The 26,986-nt window shown below is 40.0% G+C and overlaps 1 protein-coding gene across 1 annotated transcript; it reads left to right on the top strand.

Annotated features, from left to right (window-relative positions):
- Positions 1–6,171: 6,171 nt before the first annotated feature.
- On the top strand, positions 6,172–7,196 carry LOC128706715 (stromal cell-derived factor 2). Its single transcript, XM_053801657.1, has 4 exons — positions 6,172–6,235; positions 6,472–6,670; positions 6,742–6,869; positions 6,934–7,196. The coding sequence occupies exons 1-4, from the start codon at positions 6,172–6,174 to the stop codon at positions 7,194–7,196; spliced, it is 654 nt and encodes a 217-aa protein (XP_053657632.1).
- Positions 7,197–26,986: the final 19,790 nt, after the last annotated feature.

The following is a 26,986-nucleotide window of genomic DNA, read 5'->3' as shown; positions in this document are numbered from 1 at the left end:
ATTACAGCTGACGTCAGTGCAATTATGCGTGAAGATGTTAAAGAGGGGTGCACTGCATTTCCCAAAGGTTAGGGTTTGCAATTGAGGTCCCATTAGTGCTTTCAATTTCCTTTCCGAGTTCATCGACATCCGCCACCGTTTGCTGCATATTCACCCCGGTATCTAACCGACCTGGGGGGGTGAGGTTTTTTTTTTCTACCGAACATGCAAAATTACAATCACCTTCTCATCTTCACCTTCGACGGCTCAGCGTTTTCACTTTTCAATCACCTGTGCCACATCTTTTCGGCCCACCTTCTTGCCGTTTTTATTTAATGGATCAAATTTTTGTACAAATCTACCACAACCACCTGGCCACATTAGTGGCTGGAGTGTATGGCCGGCACACTAACTTTTTCCAGCCAGTCAACGCCCGCTATTATTTGTAAGTGGCATCTGACGAGGTGAGAAGAAAGTACCATCTTTTCTATTTCGGTGCCATAATTTGGGAGGTTTCGTTTGAAGTGGGTTTTCGCGGTGTTTTAATACAAAAAGGAAACACATTTCTGTTAATTTAAAATATTTCAATTTTGAATCTTCATTGTATACTTTGAAATCTTCCAGCTTCCACATCGGTTGATCATCGACCGTTCCGTACGAACCCTCACAAACACCAAAAGTTCCGCGTAAGCTTGTCGTAAAGCCTTGAGTGCGATGGCGCATAAGAAGGTTATCGAGTTAATAAAATTCTTAAGCTCATTTGTGGTTCACTTGAGACACGCTCGCAAGCACACCCATGATCACCACTGACCGTTAACACTCGATTTGATATATATGCTAAAAAAAAAGGTACTCCACTGTTGCAAAAACCGACTTCCAGCAAAGAACACACAAAAAATCAAGCTCATGGAACTCCTTCGTCTAAAGAACATGATTGACGCAATGTGAACACTGCGCAGGCTGTAGCAAAGTCTAGCGGAGGGCTTGTAAGAGTGAAATAAAACCTATGTTTGGCTTGTTTAGTTTTTTTTTTTTGTTTTGCAGAGCACAAACCACAAAGCTCCACCCAAACGTGTCGAATTACGAAGGCTAGCTATCGCCCGAAGCCTGGCAGATATGTGCGTATAAGCTGCGAGACGGTACCGCCGTGTAAGCAACCAGCTACCATCTTAAAACCGTGCGTTTGACATTCTGGCTGATTTTGTGTGTGTATGTGTGCGTATGTGTGTCTTTATTTCTGCTACTGAGCGCTCGTTAGTGCGCTGAACTGACAAACAATAAAATCGAGCCATTTAAGCTCAAACCGGAGCAGCCGGAGCGAACAAAGCCAAACGTATGGTTGAGGTTGATCGCGTTCTGATTGGCGCAAGACATGCGAGACAACGTTGCACGCCCTGCCGTTTGATGGTGGTACCGTTCGCTGGGAGAGTTGAAGTTTTCCACCACCGAACGAACCACCCATTTTTCAAGTGTGGTTTTTCGTTTCATTTTTCGCTTCGGAAAGCGAAGAAAAATAATTAAACCAACATGCAACGCGCCACCACGAGCAATTGAATATATGGAGTAGCTTAGGTAAAGCATGGACCAGGTGTACGTTACTGCATATGCGTTATGATGATTTCTTTTTTTTTCGTACATGCCGGTGCAGTAGCCCTTATGCTTATGTGTGTATGTTTTGTTTTTGTTATTGCAAAAGCGAAAGAAACGGAACGGAGCAATTATGGATTTCCACCGGAAAATCTACATCCGCTTGTGTGTGTGTGTGTGTGTCTGTGGTTGCTTCACTCGGCAGACCTAAAGACCTACAGGTGGTGTGGACGGCGGAAAAGCTCTACCCTTCGAAAGACAATACATGATATTGTTTTGACAGCTTGCAAGCGAGGAAATTGGCTTGCCGTGGGGAGAATCGGACAGAACTTCTATTCCATCATGCAAAACAGGATGTTGTGAAACTATCGATAATGGAATGGCTGTATTGCACAAACTTTTGTGTCCATATCGTACAAGGTACTTGATGATTTTTCATCAATAATCGTTTTGTATCATAAAACAAATATTCAAGTTTTTTGCTAATTTCAAACAAAGGTGACTAGTTTCTTACCTGGGACCTAATTTGAATAATAAAAAACCATAACACCCGAAAAATAGATTGCACAATGTGCTACGCACCAATAACTGACCACCGGCCCAAAGCGAGCTTGTACCGTGCCGTAACGCAAGAAACGTCTGAGCTTTGCCAGTGAAACTAAAAGTTCAGCCAACGGTTCACAGCTCGGTCGAAAAGCAGGTGATTCGATTGCATTTTCATTTTGCAAAATTTGTCAAGCTCTGTGGACGAAAGCCATACACCGTGAATGAGACGCTGATTAAAATGTTTCGTAATGCAACATATAGTGTCATAACCTTGTTATACGTTATACGACAATTGTAAGGGAGAAATGCAACGCCTGCTCAATTTACATACGAATACAATCGTTGGATTTTCTAAACTATAAAATTTCTTAGAATACTTAATATAAGTACATTGACTGCTTGTTTTGCTTCAATCTGTAAATTGCACCTTAAAATATCTTCCATGTTGCGACATTATCTTAATGGACAACCTTGATTGTTCTGACGTTAATCGTAAAACTATAAATCAACTCAATAGTCTAAAAAAAAACTCCCCAACTGTTCAACTTACCCTAGGAACGGCTCCAGTCAACGGTGATCGTACTCCAACCCAGCGGCTGAGGCTTATGCTTCAGCTGCCCTTTTTTTGTAGTGTCGCTATGCTACCACGGCCGGGGTATATGCCGCTGATATCCGAAAACACAATGCCAAAAACCCCTCGGCTCAGTTGTTGTGCCCGCTGTCGCACCACTACGCCGAGCAGTTGCTCTTTGAGGTGTTTCTTCTTTACTCTCCGTCTTCACGCTCACCCCGTTATCTTACGCAACATGAACGGCAATCTTCGACGACGACTGCGGCGATCGGTCGGTCGACGCACTGCTGCCTTTCACCGAAGCAAACAAAACATTGACAAATTTAAGAAGAAAATTTTTAAATAACAAAAAAGTGGATAACATAAACTGTATGTTCGTAGAATGTTTATGACAAGTTGTTCCAAAAACACTGTGCTAATAAAGTCATGTTTAATATTGGACTTCAATTCCCGATTAGAGACGAACCTCCTGACATGAAAGACAGTTTTGATTAAAGCAATAAGGTGGAATTATTGTCTTCATTTCAATGTTAACTAACGAATCCAGCATGCTTTTATGTGTGTGATGTTGATGACGTTTAATTAAATAGAAAAAATAGTGCACTTTAAATGCACTGCACACTGAACTACTACCACCAACGTGCAACAGACATGGGTATTATGTGGCAGCTACCTTCAAAGACCTTCGGAACATTGGCCACTTTTTTGATGCCCACTTATACACACACACACTACCCCGTACCAACACCAACGCACAGCAGGTCGCCACCAATCAGGTCCACGCGCCACCAGTGTCACTCGGGGTGTACGAAACGAAACGATCGAGAAAATGGGGGAGGAAAAAAATCCAACCCAAGACGTAACGGTGGCGTACCGTCCGGGTCGCTCTACGCCAGCTGAAGGCAGCGCCAAGGTACGCAAAGTAGCTTGAAGCGAAAAAAAAACTTTTATAACGTACACATGCTCACAAACGTTCCGCACCCACACACGCGATCAATCTCTGCATGATCCACCACGCTTCGAATCGGCCACTCTCCTCAAACTCAAAACGTTTGCATCTCATTTAATGCCGTTGTCGCGCTAGGATGACTAATGAAGAAGCGCACCACCACCATGTTTAACGTAGCCGCACTGGCCCGATCAACTTCTTAATTATCACGTGTATGATCGCTTTCTTAATGCCTCGAATGTTCTTGTTTTATTTTTGCACTATTACCACCAATAATTGTTATTTTTTTTCTTCTCCCACTAAAACTCGTTTGGCTGGCATAGCAAGTCCCAGCATAAAACATTCGCTTTCACCGCGCATGGATCACATTTCAAACAATCAATCCTTTCCGTTCGATGTCCATACGATCTTTCTGAAAATGTTTTGCCCCATCGCTAAACCGGCTAGTGGATGGTTGGGTTCAGTGTTTTTTCGTATTGCATTGCTGTTCACTGAATCCACATTTTACCAGTAGGGCTGTTTGCACATAAAGTTACTTTTGTCCCATCACAACATACAAGAACGAACGAAGGCACGGAATTCGCCACGAAAGTATCCCGCGCAGAGGTATCCGTGTGCTCAGCACCGTAAAGGTGAAGGCTTTGACATTTCGAGAGAGCAGCATAGTGGCAGACGTTTCAGCACTGGCCGGACTGGAATCGCGAGTTTTAGATCGGTGTCTTCGTAGTACCATCACCGTTGTCACCCACTTCATCAACAACACCACTACCACTAGCATCGCCAGTTTAGCGGATCTGCTCGATCACCACTTGTTTTTTTTTTTTAATCTATACAACTTACAACAAATCACAAACGAAACAAACTTTAACACGCGTTTCCCAGATGCGAATGATGGAAAGTAAATGAATGAAAGTTCACCGTAGCGCATTGAACGCGCTGCTGTGGGTAAAGAAAAACGCACTTACACTGCGCGCACGGTTTACAACACGCTTGGAAGCAAAACCTCACTTCTTTCCCGTGCGAAGAGCAACGAGTCACCACCGCCAGACGACGCGACAGCATGCGACCAGGGTTCGTTGGGATCTGGTCGTTGAAATCTCTCTCCAACCGAGTGAAACGCCGCGCTGCAGACAAACCGAGCAAAGCTGTAAATGGCGTGGTGTTGGTGAGCGCAGCGCAGACAAAACCAGTTGTGGCCCCAAATGCATGTGGCGCAAGGAAGCGAGCACGCTCCGACTGCGCTTTGGCTGGTACGGCGTTCGTTGAAGAGTTTCTGAATCCACGGTACATATGCTGTGGAGCCAATCTGACTGCACTCTCCCCCGTTTGGTACGAAACCATTTAATTCACCTTCCGCAGCGTTATTGCTTCGAATGGTTGTGATTCATTTGCACTCCGCTTTTGATCCTTGGTGATATGCGTTACTGTGAGAGTGATGCTTTGTTTCCGCGATGTGCCAACAGCTGATCAAAGATCGGAGCGTTGGATCGCATACTACAGTCAAATCTTATCATGAGTCACTTTCCACATCGAACATCGAACATTCCACATCCCGCTACCAAAACCCGAAGGACATTTTTACTATTCATGTTAATGAGGACACTTTGAATGGAACGATTTCGGCTGTACTATTGATGATGCATCAACTGAAATGGAATAATTGAATTTCGATCGAACCACAACCACATCGTTGCATGTGGTGAAACAACATTCTTTTGTAGAATACAGTTTACTATTAATTACATTCAAAATTGATGTCGCTTAACTGTTTATTGTGTTTGTCTACTTCCCGAAGTATCTTCCACGAAATGCAGATGTAATACAATACAGTGGTTTAAATAGTAGTAGGCGATTCCATACTGATAGGTACTAGAAATATGGAGTTAATTTAGTGAACAATGTTAATGAACTGCTTTGATTCTGTGTAAGCAATTGAATTAGTTAAAAAATTTTTTAGTTCCTCTATATAAACCTGCTCTTCAAACAAACCAGCTAACAAAATAAACCCATTCGAAAATCACGAAATACCGGACCGTCGTATAGACTATCCATACCACCGGATGGTCCTAGCGACGGGGGAACGATCCGGGATAGAATTGTGTCTCGCTTATTGTGTTATGTGAAGACCGGCACCGCTACCTATACTCCTCCGGACCGCACGAAAAATTCTCAATGCATAGACAAAAAGCATTATAATTTATTAGCATACCAAGCTTAAAACAATAAGTTTAATGACTTGCGATAAGCAATTATAAAGGTTTGCAAAGAGCATTAATAAAGGTTTGCGCATTTTGTAAATTGCAACCGTTTTTTTTGGGTCATTTTAGAACTGGTATAATGACAGTTGGGTTTATACCAGCCCGAAGACTGCCGATGACTTCGGATTATTTTGACGTTTTCGCGAGCCGCCCGATGTTTGACAGCATTCAGAAACAAACGAGGGGTTGCGCTAGGAAGAGTCGCTCGAAAAGAGTTCAGATTTAGCTCGTGCGCTGAAGATATTTGCTAGGTTCTACTTTTTATAAATTAATTCTCGAGGATGAGCACGGCATCGCTTCTAGTCCTTATCTTCAGCATAGTTTGTACGTTCAATTTCATAGAAGGTAAGTTCCGCTGGCTGGTACAACGAGGGTTTGTTTTGCTGACGAATGTGTTGGGAAGCGTTGATTGGCCGCAGCCTTTCGCTGTGTGCGTGATGCTCGTACATGTGTGATAGCAACATGAATCGCTGCCGCCGGTGCCAACAATGCTGTGCTTTATTGAAACCACGTCAGTGAAAACATAAACGAATATGAAAATCATGCTCCATGCATTCTAATCATCTGTCCTGTGTTTTTAGCTGCCCGGAACAACAGACATGTGACCTGTGGAACGGTCCTCAAGCTCCAGAATGTGGATTACAAGGTGCGGTTACATTCGCACGATGTAAAGTATGGCACGGGGTCGGGTCAACAGTCGGTGACCGCCACCGAACTGCAGGAAGACGTCAACAGTCACTGGGCAGTGAAGGCTGCGACTGGTAAACATTGCGAACGAGGGTATGTACTTGAGGTTGGAAGTTAGAAGATACATCAATTTCTTCGCTAAATGAATGCATCCATTCCAACAGGGAACCCATTAAATGTGGTGATACAATTCGTCTGCATCATTTAGCTACGAACAAGAACCTACATTCGCACCACTTTCAGAGTCCCCTAACAGGCAATCAGGAAATCTCAGCCTATGGCGACGATCAAGGTAAATCAGGAACGGGTTAACGAATCACTCGGCCGAAATATGATATAACGAGGGCTTTTTTCAGGTGAAGGTGATAGCGGAGACCACTGGTTGCTGATTTGCTCCGGTGATAACTGGGTACGAACAAATGCGGTTCGATTCCAGCACATTGACACCGACATGTACCTTGGCGTGTCCGGACGTACCTTTGGGCGGCCCATAAACGGGCAAATGGAGGTGGTTGGTATGCCGAATCCATACTCCGGTACGGAATGGATTGCAGCGGAGGGTTTGTTCATCCATCCAACGGAAAAGGACAGCGGTTCACGCGTTCACACTGAGCTCTAAGCCATACGGAACAAAAATGCATATTGCATGACTATTATTTATTGTGGACTCCGCAAGCACAAGACAGAAACTTGGCATTATCTTTGTTTTACTGTGTGGATTTGAGGCAACCGATGAGGTTATGTAGCCGCGTTTCGATGAATACTGTGCAAAAAATAAAACATCGTGATACGGAATACCATTTAGTGACCAAAGCTCTTCTAACGAATATTATCGATGGCGAATGGATTGCTTTCGGTTCATGACACTTCCATTAGACAGTACATAGTATTTAATTACGACAGTTTAGTAAACTTCGAAAAGCACCAAGAGGTACTTTTAGAAAAGTTAAGAATTGATGTAACAAGATGACATTATTGGCTGAATTACATGGGTATACTGTTGCCATTCTTTTCTTCAATATTGATTTACCTCCTGGAACATGATAAATTATTATTAATCCCAATAATATTGACAAAAGCAGTAAAGCTCTCACATAACGTAAAGTTTTTTTTTCTTTATCAGTAGAAGCTTTCATGTTGTTTTGACCGCTCTCTTTGTCGTTCGCGCTCTCGCCGATCATAGATTCTCTCCATTAACCGTTGTGTCTGGATTATAGTTTTATTCTTCAACTTCTACTACATTTTCATCGCAGTTGGACATTTTTTGTAGGTAATAGCTTTGCCACATTGGTGGATCGTTTTGATAAAACTGCATCGACAGTCGTAGTAGATAATCAAGCAACTATTTTCTACACCTCATTTGCAAACCGCTTGGCTGTAACTATTAAGGTTAAGAGAACTTTATTCTCTCGCGTTTCGTGTACCGTTCGAAAGCTTTCACTTCATCTTGCTGTGGAGCATCGTACGGTGGACGGAAGCGAACGCACTCCCAATTGCATTTGAGACGCGAAACAACTCGCAGGTGGTTCGCACAATTCGTAGTGCTCGGTGCAGAGGGCAGAGTGAAAACAGAGGAAAAACTATTTAACAAATTGCAGTTGGCATTGCAAATCCCAGCAACCGAATCGGTTCGGACCGCATCATCTGCGGTGCAACAAGCGTCGATCCTTTGCATTGTGTTGTCTCTTTGCCTTTTGGTGCGTGACAGGGTTGTGCAACAAATATACACGATTCCCGGTAAGAGTAATTCCGTGCGTTGTGTGCTTAAAAGGCATCCCTTATCGGTGTCCCATGGGTACGTTGATTGGCACACGAATTGATCGATTATCCTTCTGCGTAGTGGCACATTCGTTCTGAAAAGGCACACGTCTGTTTGGCTTCGAAGCGATTGTTGTCAACAGTGGGTGTCTTGTTACACGGCTAGGGAAAGGTGTGTCCGACGTTGGTGTGTGCGCTCGTTTTTGTGTGACGGCTTAGTGTGTGCGAGAGCCATTTCTCCGCAAACCCGTGCGTGCGAACGCGTGTGCGAGAGCGAAAGAGCAGGAAGATATCGATTTTTCCCAATCTCGTTTGGTGTGTGGTGCCTCCGGATCGCGATGTTATGAAGAAAGATGTAGAAAGAAACTATCCATCCATTCTGATGTACGTTTAGCTCGTGGTGGTACCATATTGTTTTTTTTTGGTGCGTGCATCGATTCATTGTAGCGACGTGCGAGTAATGTTAGACGCGAGTGTTGCATACGTTTTCCGAAATATCAACACAACATATAGCACCACAAAACCAAATTGCTCCCAACTACCGGTTCCGATAGATTACGCACAGTTTGCATAAATAATTTTGTGCGAACGTCTTGATATACGACCAAGGGCCAGTGTACACGGCCAATTTTGCTAAGCTGTCATTTGTTGCAGTTGTCTCTTTACATTTGGGTTCAAATTTGGCATTAGATTTCTGCTGATACGATACAACTTACGTGTGTGTGCGTGTGTGTTTCACGGTTGTTTTCTTCTTTCGGGTGCGAGAACTAATTCCAACACTGCCGCGTGTAACAACAACAAACATATTCGAAGCAGCTGTGTGAAACGCGTGTGCCAGCCCAGCAAAAGGCAGTGATGGCATTTTGAAGTAGGAAAGCAACGAAAAAAGAGCGAAAAGGTTTCCCTTCCTTCCTCAAAGTTGTGTTTTTTGGAATAGTGTCCCAAAGTTCCAGTGAATAGTGCTTGCAAAAGTCCAGCTTCATAATGTAAGTCTAAAGTTTGTGTGTTTTGTTTTGCGTTTTGACTTGTTCACATTTTCGTCGTTATGTTCTATAGCCACTTAATGGTCAGCTGTGTAGATAAATGCAATTGTTTTACTAATCAGTAAATCAATGTTTAGTGGCTTGTTTCATTTTTTTGCATTTGTACATTCGTATTTCTTAGTTTTTATATGGAGATGATAGCATCCACGCACCACGACATTATTATATACAACTTGCATAAAGCAGGAGAAATATCCGGGAAGAGAGTTGCGAAGTGACACTTGACCAGAGAGAGAGAGAGAGAGAGCAAATGTGTTGGAACAGTAATGTAAAAGTAGAAAATGGTCAAATAGAATACAGTTTTGGCATACGCGACAGAGCGAGAGCGAAGAGGTACACACAAACGCGTTTTTGCTCGCAAGAGTTAGAGACTTCTCTCTCGCTGTTTCTTCACCGCCCGCAGACAAAAGTTGGATAAAAACAAGTTCTATTTACCGCTGAACACGTCACGATGCCCTCAGCTAATCTCCGGCTAGCACGCATACCGATGCATTTCCTGCTGGAATGTGGCATAAATAATTTCTCTCTTCGATCGAACCTGTCTGCTCTATTTTCAATTTACTTTCTCAGTGTTTTCATGCATTGCTAGATCAGCATTGCATATTGTAGAGCATAGAGCTTTTAGTGCAAAGACTGTTCCGTAGATGGTCGCATTGTTTACACGATTTTAGCAGCTTCACTTAAACGAATAGCATTATAATAAGTATATTGAACGACGAACTATTAATATTATCCCGATTCTTGTTTGTTATGCTGTGTACAATATTTTGTACAATAATTTATGATTGAATGTTGAGTTCAATAACTTACAAAACTGCTTGACACACTTCCGGCAACTTTTCTCAAGACGCACACGCTCAATTGGTTAAAACACAATTAGCAATGTCTTAATTCGTTTCGGCACGGCCTAACCGCTAAATGTTGGAAAACTGATTAATATCCTAATTAAAACCTTTCAGACAAACGTGTTTGTTTGCGAGCTAGAAATAAAGCAATTTGCGTTGTTTTTTGCTATTGCCGACACATTTCACACGTGTTTAGGTTTGTTAATTACATGCAAAGTTGTGTAATGCCTGGAATAGTTGATTAATAAATCAATTTTGCGTTGTTTCTTTGAACAACTTTTTGTTAAAAACTTATCTAATGCGATGCCTAAATTTTCTCAATTACTACTACCCATTTTGTGTCCTACTAATTGGATACTTATCAATGGGGCTTTCATTAAATATTTAACAAAAGACATACAGTAAGCGCCGGGAATGTGCTAGTGAACCTACGGACCTAGTGTGCCGCTCCTCCTTTGGGAATGTTGACAGCTGACAGCAAGCAAACGGTTACCTCATCTTCAGTCGGTAGTCTACATGGACATATACTGATAGCTCTACTGGCGGGTCAGTGTTGGAAGGCTGGTTGGTCAACGTTACTAACACACACACACGCAATGCTCATGGAAGAGTTGCTTTCAAGGCACTAAGGAGGATATTCAGTCATTTCTCTGTGTTCGTGTTACCATCAAATGTCTTCCGAGCACTTATACTCTCCTCTGATGTGGTATGTTTTCATCTCCATTGCATTTTTTGCTTTAGTTATTCTCGTTTTGAACGCTTCCATCTCTGCAAGGAAATGTCCAACTGGTAGTGTGTTCGCAGCATACATACTCTTCCTCTCTCTCTCTCTCGGCGTATCTCAATTTTTCTCGCGCTCTTAATCGAACCAATTCCAAGGACACCGATAAGGACTTACGCAGGATGCCATCGATCGGACGAATGTCCTCGCAACGACGGAATTAAGTTACAGTTCTTGATGAATTCCTACGTCCTCCCTGCGTCGCTATATCCTTGTTCTTAATATACATTTCCTGACGCCATCCTTGAGTGTTGTCGCTAAGTTCCCCATATGGGTTTGTACGAATTACGCGTGAATATTTGTTTTCCTCTCTCCGAGGCGTTTGTTACTGCGAGCGATAGCTAGTGTCAGGCTTATCTGTTACTAAACAGATGCGAACGAAAGCGGTTGAGTAAACTAACGGAACGCACAACAAAACAAAGTATAAGTTCAAGCATAAACAACGGCACGCACACTGGTGCGCTTACCCGGGGAGTAGTGGAGTGTGTCCTGCTTCTGCTTACATATTCATGCCACTCATACAGCCAAACTTTTGATTACGGCCTGAATGTTGGACGCGTTTGACATGTATTTTAGCTTTGCTTTTCTTCGCCTTTTTTTGTGTCGCCCATGTTGGCCTCGACCATCCCGGAAGGGATACATTCGATTCGCTCTTAGTTACTGTGCTCATGATTTCCAAGCCACAACGCTTGCCGTGTTGCGCTGGATTACGTAACCGCTCCGTGGCGATGGTGGCTGGAAGAAGTTGTTTTTTGCGTGGCTCGGAACAATTTACTCCCGAAAGGAGTTATGTAAAATGGGCTGATAGCTAATGTAGAGTGAACAAAAGGAAAATAATATTTTCTGAATAGACATAGCGTTTTACAAGGTAATCAATAATCATGACATAATTAATAATTCGACATGGGTCTTGGTCCATGGTGTTTTCTTGTTTGCCTCATAAACCATTGTAAGCATTTCGACGACATTGATTGACGGATTGATGGTCCGAACATCCAATTCTCTGCATCATACGTATATTGATTTTAAAAGTAGATAGTCAAAACCCAAGCAAGATTGTACTGAGCTTCAATTGTAGCGTAAAGTCTGACGGATCCTTCAACGAATAAACTACCTGGCGTCTCCATTGATTAAAAGCTTTCGGAATTTATTAATTGCATTTTCGATGCATGTATTCGAACAGTGTAGCATGGAAGCCATGTTTTATTGATGTATATTTTATGTGGTTGATGCCTCGGTTAAGCAATCCGAGCAGGTTTTATGCTCTGCTAGGGGTGGATTGTAAGCTCCCGGATTCAAATCCTAACCAGAGCTAGGAAACCACGTCCTTCACGAAGGAGAAAGGAACATAACCGTTGACTGTGTGTGACTGCCACCCAGCTCCTGCTGTCAACAGCTTGCAGTATGCTGGATGGATACCTTTTTCGGTCGTAAAACCTTACGGTCTCGAGTGAGGTGCTATCTGTGTGGACGATTTTCATCAAGTTTTAATGAGTTTTTACAATACCTTCCGCCAAACAGCTTTTCGTTGACCTTTTCCAGGGGGTTTAAATTCTAAACATGGGGCACAAAAAATCGAAACACCCATAAACCTCAACCTAACCCTCGGTGAAGGATGTGTTATCGCAAAAATACAAAGCAAGCCTCACCGATGATAAAGCTCCCCAAACATGGAAGCGTGGGTCCAATAAACGCAATACCTTTGCGCAGTATATTTGTCCCGGGTTTTGGTAAACAGCTTGGGGATAGGGAAGGGCGTATGGCAAAGTGTCGCTGTAAGATGGATTAATTGGAGAAAATAATTATTTAATAAAAACAAAATAAATCATACCTTTTTTCCCCATTCCACTTGCACGGATCCAACTTGAGAGAAAGAGGAACATTCATCTTATTAAAGTATTATTCACACACAAAGCTTATAAACGATTAGGATGTCATATTTCGGACATGATGTATTGCATTCAACTTATCCAAGAGCAACATGAATTATCCAGAGTTTAAGTTATTTATTTAGAGATATTTAGAGAGGATTTAGAGAAATTTACGAGCGGTTTGTCTTGTCATCAAGCATAAAAAGAGAAACATTTTTGAAAAGTTTAAAATGGAAGCAAAATGTAACACATCATCGCCTATTTTTTTCTACAATGAGACATATTTCAACAAAAACTTGTGTCATGTTCAAACATGACATGAGTGCTGCAAAATTATTTGACATGAGAATGACTGCGATGTCATTCATCGAACCCGAAACATTATCGTCAATAAAGATGTCATGAACAGTACACATTCTGTCGCGATTCGGCACTCGTGTTACGCTATTAACGTTTGTTCAATCCATTAGCATCACACACCCTGTTGAAGGTTGTGCAGAGTTTGACTCTTGTTTACTGATATTTGTTTATCATGCAGACAATAGGTGTTAATTCCACGGGGCAGACGGCGATACACGCAAAGACGTTTTGATCATCGGTGGAATAAAATATTAATGATTGAACTTCAACTCAAGTTGGGAAAAAATATATTCATACGAAGTAAGGAAAGCTGAAGTTATGTTAAAGTTTTCTTCTGCTAGCCATTTCCTAGGCACTTAATTTAATATTAATTTAATAGATAGACAATAACAAATTGTAGCAATTATCAACTAAAAGCGATAACATTAGTTGATATGTATAACAGCTGGGAAGAATATGTATACCTTGACTGTTCGCCTAATGACTTGAACGATCACTCATCAGTGATCAAACTTGTAATGCATCACAGCTGGGTGTAGGTTTATCTAAACACTGTAGATAATAGTGCGAAGGAGAAAGCTCAATGTGTTAACCAAACCCATGATGGGTTATGGTTATGGGAACGATAATCGAATTCTGCGAAGCGTTGTGCACTCGTTGTGCTAGGGTGTGTATGTGTATACTTTTCCTAGTTAAAGAGTGAATTTTTTGTTTGGTCTTTGATGCTTAAAACCAATGTTCCTAGCTTAAGCACTACTGGGTAAGAAATGCTTCACATTTGTTACAAAGACGTTGATGAAATGTAGTGCGAAAAGTTCTTAAATTTTCGTAGAGAACAATCAAAATTTGCTTTAAAAATATCTTAACTTAATAATCAATTTCAATTCAGATGTTTTCGTAAGCATTTTCCACCTGCCTGTGTATTACAAATTGTATACTTTTAGGCGCAAACTGAAATGCATTCTCAGCGAGTAGCTGTTTGTTTTAAATGTCAATGTTCAATGTTTTGATGTTTTGATTGTTTTTTTTTTTTTTTGAAATGTTTTGATGTCAATCACATATAGCTGAAAAAGACCGAAAAAGCTACCAAAAATAAAGTGAAGCAATTGTTAAGCCTAGGCTTATACAAAAACATGCACAACGTTAAGCGATGTGTTATTTATTCCCCCTTTATCATCGCGAATTGCTTCCACTAACGAAAATAGGTATTATCGGAACTAGGGAAACCGTGCGGACTATCACAGTGACCTAGTTTTGATCTCGAGTTTTCTCATGCCCATTAGGACGTATATGGCCAACGTGTGGTTGTCGCTGTGTTCCGGGTACCGTTGTTGTTATTTTTCTACCTCAAAGCAGTTCACCCTGACGTTCGGTAAAATGGTGCTGAAATGTATACCCCCACAAATTTTCCTCTCCACTGAGGCGTACTTAGGATGCAAGAAACATCCTGCTGCATTTGGTGAGTCTTCCGAGTGCTGTTCATCTTCGGTATATATATTTTTTTTATATTCTTCCGGTTTCCGTCCACCGAAGCTCGGATTTTTTCCTCGCTTTCAAACTTTGATCCCGTCCTCGGTCGGTTTTTCGTACGTGAGATAATTTTCTGCACTGTTCATTGATGTTTTCCACTTTCTTAAGTTCTTGCTCGCTATGGGAAAATTACTTTTCTATCGGCTGTGTTCTATGTTGGTCTAGAACTTCTAGCATAAGAGACCGTGACCGAAGAAGGCAAAAAAGACTTAAAGAAAAGTGGCTTTTTCTTTTCCTGAACGGTCCTGGGTCGCTTTTAACCATTAGACCAAACCCGCAACTCACGTTGTTGTTGAAGAGGAAAAAGGGAAACACAGTTTCGTTTTTCTTTATTTTCCCATAACCGAAGGACATCCTGGCCAGAATGGTGGGATGCTTTAATCCTTGGCGAGTGCTTCTATTTGCCCTTGCCATTCAAGAGCCGGTGGAAGGATCCAGAAGGATGTTCAATATTTTTCTTCTGGTTTCACAACCTTTTGCAGGTAAAGGCAGCGAATGTAAGAATAGTAGTGGAAAGAAACCGTTCGAAAAACATGCCACCAAACTTGATAGTTGCAGACGAAGAGCGTATCTTGGTCGCAAATTAGGAACACCATATGTGCAGCTCACATGGATGGAATCGCCATCAAGACGCAAACCGCTCAATCGAAATCGAAGGACGTTGCCTAACATCGTGGAAAATATTTTCTCTTTAGCCATTTGGAAAAACCATTTTTGTTTGGTGTGCACAGCATTTAGTTGTGCCTACCCTACAAATACAATAGTTGCGTGACAGAAAAAAAGCTCACTTCTGTGAGCATTCTCTCAAGACATAGGTTAGCTTCACCTTCAGTGATGTGTGCTACAAATGAGGCCAAACAACAGTGTCATGCATGTTTGTTGTTCTTCTTTGTCATATGTGTGTCTCATTTTTTTACGATACGTTCTGAATATCTTATGCGGTGACACAATTGTGGCATGGGAATGATTGTTTTATCGATTGAACGGCAAACAACCGTTTTAAATGTGCATAGTTTTTAGTGCGATTATTCAACGATTCTGTTGTGTGTGCTCCGACTTCCGCAATACGTATGTGAGAGGTTTGTGAGATTTGTTTGCCAATTTTTACTACAGGCCCTATTGTTGTATTTTAGATTTATTGTTGTACAGCAACATAACTTAATAGCATGAGCATCACTTTTAAGTATGTCTTTTAGTTCTAAAGCCTAAAAAACCCAAAAAAAAAATTGAAGTATCCCAATGAATAGTTCCCTCTACGCATTAACCAAAACCGATCCCATAAGATCATCAGCTCCTAAGCTAGCAAGTGCGAGGCTTCCACTACCTCACCAAAAAGAAAATACTTTCCGACGATTGGACACTCCCACCGAAGCACATTCCCAAGTGGTCGATTCTCGTTTATCGCTAATTGCGTCACTTAATGACTTTCGGTGCTGCTTACTGCAACTGTCCCGAACAATGGTACTTGTCCTCATTCGATGTCTGCTGGTGTGTGCGTTTGTATGCGGCTATTAGAGAATGAACAAGACCATGACCAAAACCGTTCTCTCGACATTTCTATCCGGCCACACAAAGAATTACGTGAGCCTTTCGCTATCGTCATTTCGGATCTGAGTGCTGGAGGAAAAACAGCTTCATCCTTTCCCACCTTTGCGAATCTCACCGTTTCCGTCTCCCAGGAGTTTCGGCATCATGAAGGGAATCCATTTTATTTATTTTTTTCAGGTTTCTTCCCAATATCTCATCACAACATACTTCCTAATCACGTACGGAACGTTGTGTTTTATTTCGATGGTCTCGCCTCCACCAATGACTGGTTCCGATTTTGAGATTGATCCTTGGTTTTTCTTTCATGAACATGGTCCAAGGCAAAGGATATACACGTCGTGAAGACGCAACCATCATCCTATTCATGCATGGCATTAGCAAGCGTTGCGTATATGTGCGGCAGTATGCGGCCTCACTTTCAAGGTTTTTGTGGAAGAGAAGCCCGAAAACAGCGGTTCCCCTGCCACGGAACTTCATCTTCGGCACAGATTGTACAGAGTGAGTCGTTGGAAGATTTACTCCTGCTTCAAAGCGTTGATAATATCATCGTTGGAGGATGAGCGTCCTAACTGCTTTGCTTGCGGTAATGAAATCATGGCCGTTTTTAGCTGCGCAGGATAATCCGCAGCCTGGTGAAATACCGCGACGATGAGTTTGTCTTCTTCTCTACCGACGCGTGATAACTTTTCCCTTCAAATAGGAAAAAATGAGACTGGCATCGTCATCAAAAACGTCCGTTGAGATGCTGAAGTAGACAGGATTTCGCAAGTGGCTCTTATGAAACCACAAATTTACTTCCATTTCCTCCAAAAAGCGCAATCCGGAATACGACTATTGGATCACTATAAGAACTTTTGACCATCATTGGTCAAAATTAGTGCCTACTAAAGACTAGTAAGCGGACCGTTATATACTATGTATGGCTTCTATGTTCCGAAGATTTTGGAATGTAAATTATATATATTTTAGGCATACGTTTTGTCCACCGAACAGAAATGTCGTGACGCACAGTTTTCATTCGTCTTTTTGGTTGTCAATCGCTCCGACGATGGAAAAAAAACACCATCAAACGATAAGTGGCATTGTGTGGAATCGGCTGCGATGTACCGAGCAAAACATGGTAGACATCTCTTTCGCCACTGGACGTTTATGCTCGAAACGCGATGTTACGTGTCAAACCATCCAGGAACAGTGCCGAACCGACGAGCGCTTAAGATCTCGATGTCTTCCTTCTCCTCAACCCACAAACCCCACACACACACAACGCTATTGATTGCTTGTTTCCAGCATTCCACTTGAATTGCTGTCATCATGTCTTTCGCAAGTGCAATTAATCATGTCAAGATTCCCATGTCATTAATTTTCACTTGTTCTTTCGGGACCGGCCTTCTTCCGGTTTGGCTTCAGTTGCTTCTACATATTTACAACATTTCGCCCCTACCATAGAATGGTGTGTTTTCGCAAACAGACGTGGTAGCAACAAACGTCAACCTATATGCGTGTGAGTATTTCAATCGCCCATCATCCTGAAAACATTGTTACATAATTTGCGTGCGAATGTGTAGCATCGCAAGGGACAAAGCGTAGGAGGGTCCCGTTGGTTCATGTTTCTTGTAACGAACAGTCATGTTGTTCGTATGCGAAGGCTGCTGCTTGCTTGTACGGCAACGATCCGGTCCGGCATGGTGTTGTGGCCGTTGTGATGATCGCCGCAGTGACAGTTTTGTCAAACATGATAGCTTCAGCTTGCTTACTCAACACGGGGGTCACGTTATTTGCAGTGCTATTATTCGCCATTTCCTCAAAAACAACATTCTGTCCGCACGTCTCAAATTTTTACAGTAAAATTTTACACGATTCCTAATGTGTACATATAGATTTATTAGGATTTATTATTTATTAGGATTTTTTATAAGATTGAAACGTTCGTTAGGTGGATAAAAAGATAGAGATATTCTTTTTTTAAATAATTAAACCCAATTTGTTATACAGATGGAAGTATGAAGAATTTTTTTTTTATTATTGAGGTAAAAATATGTTAGGCCTTCTATTATTATCGTTGTACAATCGACAATGTCGCGTTTGTTTTGTCGACTCATTGTTGTTCGAACTGCCGTGCTCTTTTTTACTATTACGCTATTAGGTGCTACACTCTTCGTTGACCTTCGTTATCAAAAATCCTTCTATTTATCGCTTGTTTGGTGTGTATTTGAATGTTGTTCCATTTTATGGTGATATTTTATTGTTATATTATTATTAAATTGTACAATTTATAATAAAATTGTTATTTTATTATTATTATTTATCAAAATCTGCAAAAATTTGCAATGTTGCGATCTACCGAATCTTACGAATGATTAAAAAGTGGAGGTTGATTTTTTTTTATTTTTCATAGTACCAGTATGGGCACCAACTTTTTCTTATATGGCCCAAAAGAAACCTGATGATTCAATAAAATCAACACATTTACAACCTATTCCAGCTCTCAATAATGTAAGATCAGTCACTATTTCTTCCATGGAAAAACGTCCACTTGGTTTCAGAGAATCACTATCAGTTGTAGATTAGGGTAATTGAATCTGACAAAACGAACTTATCATCACAAAATACAATTTGAAGTTTTTTTTTGTTGCTGCTTTAATGAAAATGCACGTCAACAAGTAACGGTTTCTATGCGTCACTGACAATCGCAAACAATCTGCAACCAGCGGTTTCCTCGAGATGTGTGATTGTGTTTTGCGCTTGTCCAGGGCCTGTTGTAGCCGTTGCTATCACCGTGTAATTGAATTTTATCGCCACCGAACATAATTGCCTGTATATTGTCATCGTGAAGCAGTACGAACTGTGGGTAGTATGAAATGCACGATACGATCTGTAATGCTGAGATGAAGTCAAGACGCGAGACTCTTTTTTTTGAGCGGAGCTTGAATCTGGCTAATCCTAATTTAATTGAGACTGATGGCATAAAACGTGACCTCAGTCAACCAATTCTAGCTACCAGAACCGCGCTGTCCATTGCAGCTACAGTTGGGAATCTTTCTTTAGTTTTACGTTCTCATTTGGTGCATGGCTTTCCTACTGATCTATGCTAAACTAAGCGACTGGAATACCGAAACCGTGACAACTTGGTTGCTAGTGGTTCGGGTTCTTTTTTTATTCAACAAAATATTAACCACTTGGACGCATTGCCCATTCGTCGCTGCGCGATGATGGTGAATGTTGTTGTGAAAACTCATAAAACGAGAAAAGGATTAGACACGAGTTTTTTTTTTTACAAAATGGTGAAAATTACTTTGTTTAGGATCAACCAGTCCTGGACGTCAATTCGTTTTTTTATCCATTGTAACCAGTGTGAGTGTGTGTGTATCCACACACACTCACACTGGATGGGTACGCTGCTGCCGATGGTTGGCAGATAAGCTGCCATGAAGCTGACGGCGTAAATGCGGCCTTTTCCAAAGGAATTTATGTGCCCAGCTTTACGTTGCGGGACGGGAACTTCATGCGGAAGGTGAGAAACCGTTTGGACGGTGCGTTCTATTTTTCTTTCGCACCACTGCTGCCATATTTATTTTACAGGACTTTCACGGAAACCCATTCAACCGCAAGCAACCGTTGGATGGGAATTTTGGTTGCTTGCTGCAAAACGATAACCAGAAGTTAATGATTTACTCTGTGGAAAGGCATTTTGTACGTGACATTTACTGATAATGTACATTTTACGGTAAAAGGTGCTGCTACTCTGACAGTGTATAAATTTTGCAGTGTAAGACTTTTTGCACATTATTAGGCAGGATAATGGCTTCGGGTATTAAATTTAGTCTCTCAACCAAAACTACATTTTGCATCTTACCACGGATGGGTTCCGTACCTTTTGTGTGTTTTTCATAGCAACGTGCAAAATGTTTTGAATGCGGTGAAATTATAGTTGGATTGTGGTCTGTTTATTTTTTTCATCATTAGTTTAGCTAGTATTTCTTATATAGTAACCCTATGCAAGTAAACACCAAGGTCAATATCAGTCAGAGTAGGAGCACTAATGTACTGTTAGAGAGTGAAGCTACTGGGCAGAACAAATAGTTACGGGATGTTTGATTGCAATGGCTTTTATCGTCCTTGACCCATACAATCTAACAAGTATGCTTTCGGATGTGCGTCGGCGATGCAATAGTCAACAGTTGCCCATAATTGGCCGTCCGCCAGCCATTCGGATCTGAGTTGAGCCATGCGGACTCTCTCGCCTATACAGAAATGACCTCCAAAGTACAAACAGACTGCCACGATGGAGGCCGCTGGACAGCAAATTTCGCCTGCTACAGCATGAGCCAAAAATTGTGCCCTACTTTCGACATTTCAGACAAACTCTTTTGCAAATTAGCTTTGGCAAACAAGGTTACTAAATTACCAAATACGTTTGAGTGAAATTGATTATGATATATTTTCTCGTTGAATCCCGCTGATAACTTTAACCTGTATAACTTTATAACCTTAGTTACTAATAATAATTTCATTATACAGGGAAGACTACAAAACTTTAGATACGTTACTTTTTTTTAATAAATCTTGTACTAGCCAGTTATTGTTAGCATATCAACGAAAAAATAAAACTCAAAAACGGAATTTTGCAAGAGGTATTAAAATGTGTAATGTGAGCTCCACAAACAAAATCGTATGTCAAAAATCAAGACGCAAAAATATCCCTGATTAAAGAATTGGCGAGATTCAGAGTACAACGTTATGCAACCAGATTCTATGATGTAAAATCATGTATGCCATGCATGACATGTTTGATCCAATCGACAATATACGAAAACGAAAAAATAAATAATAAATTGCATCAGTTGCGAAACATTCGAGCTTAGTGTCGAAATATTTACAGTTACAAAAATATGCTTACAGCTTATTAGCTGGTAATTATTTAAACTTTTATGTAAATTATAAACGCTAGTGTTTATAGAAAAAAAAAAACAATATTAAATACCCGTTCTGAATCACTTCTCAATCATCAAACAAATGGTACTTTATTGACACAATGAATTGAGAATTGAATTGAATTTGCAAAAAAAAACTTGTTAATTTTTATATTTTTATAACATTAATCTTATTGCTTAACTTACCACTTTGGTTTGACACCAATAGAAAATTGGTTTATGAGTAAAATTTTTAAGTTAAGACAATTTCGTTTCACTGTTTCACAGCATCGCAAACGATTCTTTAGATAACAATCGCTTTAATCAACTTCACTACGTTTCATTTTTGTTTACAATGACTTTGTTATGTACTGCATTTCACTGTTTAAAAAAAAAACATAAAAAGATGTTTATGTTAAGTTTTTGAATGAAAACTTTTGAGCTGAATCATTTTCATTCCCTCTGTCAACAATGTTCAAAATATTACACAAATATTTTAATAGCTCAATGTATCGTTATGTATGATCGTATATATACAGTTGCTGTATCCTTCAGCATTATTTTTCCAAATCCTCGGTCAAATTCGGGTAAGGCTGTCGATTTTAAATAAATACAGGTATTTATAAAGTCTTTATCTAAATATGCGGGAAGATTCCCAGCATCGCACTCAATACCATCGAATGAAAATCCGATTGGGAAAGATCGAAATTGGAATGAAATACTCTGCTGTTACATAGACTTCAACTGTCGTGGCTGTGGAGCAGTCATTTTTTCTTCCTTGTTTCCTTCATTGGATGCATTTCACTTTTAATCAAGAAATTATTTTTTTGGCCAATTGTAGCGTCACTGCTGAGAATATCGGTTTTGTATCAATCAAATAGAAGGTATCTAAAAATATATCATGCCTCGCTGTGGATCTAGGTTATACAATCCGGTTCCAGAGGATTACCCGGCTTTAAAGGTTTTGTATGAAATGACACTGATACTTCCACAATTATGATCGTATGCTGTACTATGACTTGTCTGGAATGGTGCAGAAATGTATTGTTTGTTGTCCACCGTCAACGTAATGAATTCCACGCCATTTGCAGCTCTGTGCTATATTTACAACCATTTCTGTGGCAAGAACATTGCGTTGGCACGTACAATTCTGGTATGTTGTGCCGATTCTGAAATGCTCTTTCAGATGCTCTGTAAGCCTAGTAATTTCCTATATTTCGCTTGACATTAGGTGTATCTGACGTTATGACATGTCAGATAGGTACTGTCATATTGAGTTCTACCAACAAGAGTTTTTACAGCTACGATCTTTCATACGAACAATGAATAATCATTGTTGGTACGTTAAATGGACTTAATATTTTAATTACATGAATATCTTATTTTGAAAAAAATATATTCAGCATAAAATGTCGTTAGGTACAATTCAATTAATTTTCATGTGTTTAAAACGTATTTATTATTAGTATTAGCTGTGCTTTGGTGCATTTCATATTCAATTTAATTGTGAAATTACCAACAATATTTAACATTTTTTCTCTTGTTTTTATCTCGTTACAGGTGAGTGTAAATCAACATGGCAGAATCGTTGAGCTCCTGTTTTGTTTATTGTAATGTACTATAAATCCGTTTTGTAATGTAGGTGTTGAATTTACGTGAGTGTGGTTTAACATAAAAACTTCTTGATGTTTTTAATTGTTATTATTCGATTGTAATGAATTGCAGTCCGTAATAATTATGTATGCTTTTACTACGCTTCACTAATCATGCTAATGATGTCAGAATTATTTATAACGTTGGTTCATGGAAATACGTTGCATGAATTTTTTCAGTCAAACTATGATCGCATTATTCTATTGGCCTTATGTTTGAGACTGCATTGAAGATTGTAGTATTTAAACATAGCGTGTTTGCTGTATTTTATTTTTTGCATCCACATGAATTTTTCACTCTGCCAAGAAATGTGTAGTTTCTATTTCTGTTTACGAAAATTATCTTCAAACTTTAATAACTAAACTTTTGAGATTGTTCTATTATATTCTTGTGAGCGTTTTTATTACGACCGAGTTTGATCCATTTACCGTAGAGCTAGTGTCATAATTGTTTACTGCAAATATGTCTTTCCTATCGCACTGATGAAACGAAATGAACGCAACAAACACAGCACGAAATCTGCGGGTTGTCTCGTAGAATGTTACACGTTTAGTTTTGCAACGATACCGTTTGACATCAATCGGACACATTGCCTGGGTTTTCTCTTTTATACCTGTACGCCTCGTTACCTTCTAGTGCTTTTGAGCGTGTTTGTCCTCACACTGTACACCAATTTCTCTACTCGATTCCGGTGTAAATATGTATTTTTGTTGTTTTCTTTTCTTCGATCTTTGTGTGGTTTGTTTTTCTTCCCTCGTTGTGTATTGGCACGATCTCACGAACAACTTTGTTTTTTTTTGAGTGATTGTTACCGTTTGTTCTCTTGTTGATTTCATCCACGTTTTGAATGATTGTTTTCATAAAATTTGATAAAATTAACGTTGAGTTACATTTCTTACTGCTATACAAAACTAAATTCTACGTTTTTGTTTTACAATTTCGTAGATATCTTATCTACTCGATGTTACCTGAAAACTGGTAAAGATAAATTCTGATCTAATGATTTTGTATGTTCTTCTCTTTGTCTTTTGGTTTCTTTTTCTTCTCTTCCGATTATTTTTGGATTCTCCTTTCTTTCAGGATCAAACAATTGGCTACCGATTAAGTTTGTGCTTTCGAACTGAAAAAAAAACACAAAAACACCGTTTATGTTCTCTTCCAGCGACGCGTTGTTTTGTTTCTCTCTATTTTTACCTAACAATGTGGTGTCACTTTGCAACGTGTTTGAGTGCATTGTAAAACTGTCGTATATGCGAGAATAGCATCAATCGATGCACCCGAAAGCATCTAGTGAGTCGCATGAATGTTGTTGGAATACTCTCGAATGCCGAACGGATACAAAACCATCCGTTTCCCTTCAGCCTCACTACTCAATCACCTTGAACCCAATACCAAATCACATGTTTTCCATTCACCTTATGTACTATAAACACCGTGAAGCGAACAATACACACAATATTAACTTTCTGTTGTGAAAGAGTTTCACAAAATCTATTGTACATCCATTCGCCATCTTTGCAAACGCACAACCTAATACTGTGTCCTAAGTTGTATTAGATATTCGTTTCGACCGGTTTCACCTGGGAAAACGTCTGTAAACGAGCGATTTATACTCAGCACCAGGCGCCTCCATCGATTCACTGCAGCTCACACAAATGTATGTGTTTCACTATATCTCCTCTATACATCATTCTACTACAACTCATACTGAGCTATTTTCTTCTTTATGTTTACGTTCATCTTCCTCTTGTTCTTTCCACTCGTTCAATTGTTTTGTTTCTTTACACACTCTGCTTTGTGTCTGTATTTGTCTTCGATATCTTTTCTTCCGCGCTCTTGTGCTTATCTTTTAACGTAACTTTTTTCTTCACCATCATCAACGCATACGCTCTAAAAAGTTCATTTCCATTATCACTACTTCGCTTTGCAGCGTCTTCTTGTTTTGTGCTGTGTTGTGTTTGTGCGTTCGCCAACTGTGTTACCTCGTGTGTTGTGTTGCTTTTCGGAAAAAAATGTCCATTTGTGCTAACGTATTCGTTCTTTAATTTGCTCGTTTCAAAAATTGCTATTTTGCGGAAATCTGGATTCTCGTCCTTTTGGATGGATATTAGGAATAGCTCGGTCTGTGTTTTTTTAATGGACTAGGGTTTTGTAATACTCGGGTACTTTTCGGACATAGGACATATTCATGCAAACAGTTGTTATTTATTTCTTGTTGATCATAAGTCACAAACAATCAACATTTTTTCGTTTTGTTTTAGGTCTTTTATTCATGCAAAATGGTATATTTATGCCAAAAGTTTTGCTAAAGCATTATATGTGCTAAAGTTTTGTTAAAGCATTGTATTCATCATTTTGTTGTCTTCTTCCTTTAAACGCCTTACAGTATGCAATGAGCAATACGTATCTTTTGAATGTCGAATTGCTGAACGATTCGGATGTTCTTTTAATGGTGAAACTTTTCCATTAAAGTTGATCAATATTGTAATTGGTAACACATACGAAGGACGTGAAAAAATAGTTCCAATTACCATTTTGAGTTCTTCCTCGGGTAGTTTGTTACGCAACAGTCTTTGCAAAGCATAGCTCTCAAAGCGTAAACGGATTGGTTATGGATGGACGATTATTAGAAAACTTGTTCCTTAAATGATTCTTAGGCTACCATCACAAATATTGCTGACGTAAACATGTAGCTCTTTTTACAATGATTCATTCCAAAATGTGTTGAACGAGGAAGACGTTATTGTCAAAGTTTTACAATGAAATTGCTTTGATTGCGGCGTAAATATCGCATTACCAACGACGATTGATAAAAATGATCAAGAGACTTTTTTGCTGTTACAATATCTGTTGTGAATGATTGCGTTCTGCGTAATCACAACAATATCTGTCCGAGGAAATAATAGTAATATGTTAATTAATTGCATTTTCTTCTTCTCCTACTAAGTGTAGCAAAAATGAACGAATAAAAAATCAGTGACACTCAAAAAACTTGTCGAATCATAAAATATTCTATTGTTGGAACAGGAAGCTTATCTTGCTAAACTTTCGAATAGGTAAGCAAACTATCGATTATCAACAATCCAATAATCGTCCATATTAAATTTCTTTACATATTCTGTGTGTTTGGATAGGGTAGGCAGATCTAAGCTGATCCTTAGATTGCAAGGAATCTGTTCACGCTTACCGATGCGTGATCGTTATCTGTTAGACCTCCATCCAGCCCCATTACCACATCTTCACATCCAGCGCCCTGTCTGGTCTACCATCGTCTCCTATTAGGTTTTTTTGCATCATCTGAAAGAGATCCTTTAAAGGCACGGTGGCGCTAAGGAAATAGCACGTGTGCTTACGTTGATATCCGTTCAAGGCACAGTACACGCGATCCCGCTCAACGTTTTGCTTTAACCAACCATCGACCTCATTACTCTCTTTCGCTATGACAACGCCATCTCGTGACTGCTCGCCGAAGCAGCGCACGTTTAGTGGTACGGGGTCGGGCGGTTTTAGCGCGCATACTTCGTCCTCTTCGTCGCTCGCTTCATCGACGGCTGGCAATGCAAATTCCATCGAATCTTCGCTCTCGTTCGCTAGCGGTACGTTTTGCGCTTGCTACAATTACTGTTTCTTTGGTTACTATTTTAACTCGTTTTTCAGTTCAGTTTAACTTGCTCGCAGTTGCGTTGCTGTTTTTTTGTTTCCCCATTCAACATCATACTCATTATGTTTCGGATGAGCATTGTTTCTGCTGATGACTTCATTGCAGTTTTTGACATTTGCATTTGCAATTATTTGTACGGTGTGATTTCATTGGTATTGGTATGATTTGTGTATTATTATTTGTTTGTTTTAGAATTGGTTTAATTTTTTTTATCTATTTCCATTATGACGGCCAAAGGCCGTTTGGTCGACATAGTTTGCCGAAATTGAGCTTCACTGGGCATTTCCTCCCATTCATGAGCCTTATGCTGGGCTTGCTCTGGTTTTTGGTTGTATATATTTTTATTGGAACATTTCAGTTTTTGTCTGTGAAAATGTGATAGTTGGTTAACATTTAATTTATCTTTTGGAAACTAGTTTGGTTTTGTATCAATGATTTCATTAATTTTT

Source organism: Anopheles marshallii, chromosome 2 (assembly GCF_943734725.1).
Source record: "Anopheles marshallii chromosome 2, idAnoMarsDA_429_01, whole genome shotgun sequence".
In the NCBI taxonomy this organism is placed as follows: domain Eukaryota; kingdom Metazoa; phylum Arthropoda; class Insecta; order Diptera; family Culicidae; genus Anopheles; species Anopheles marshallii.
This window is presented reverse-complemented; position numbering and strand designations above follow the sequence as displayed.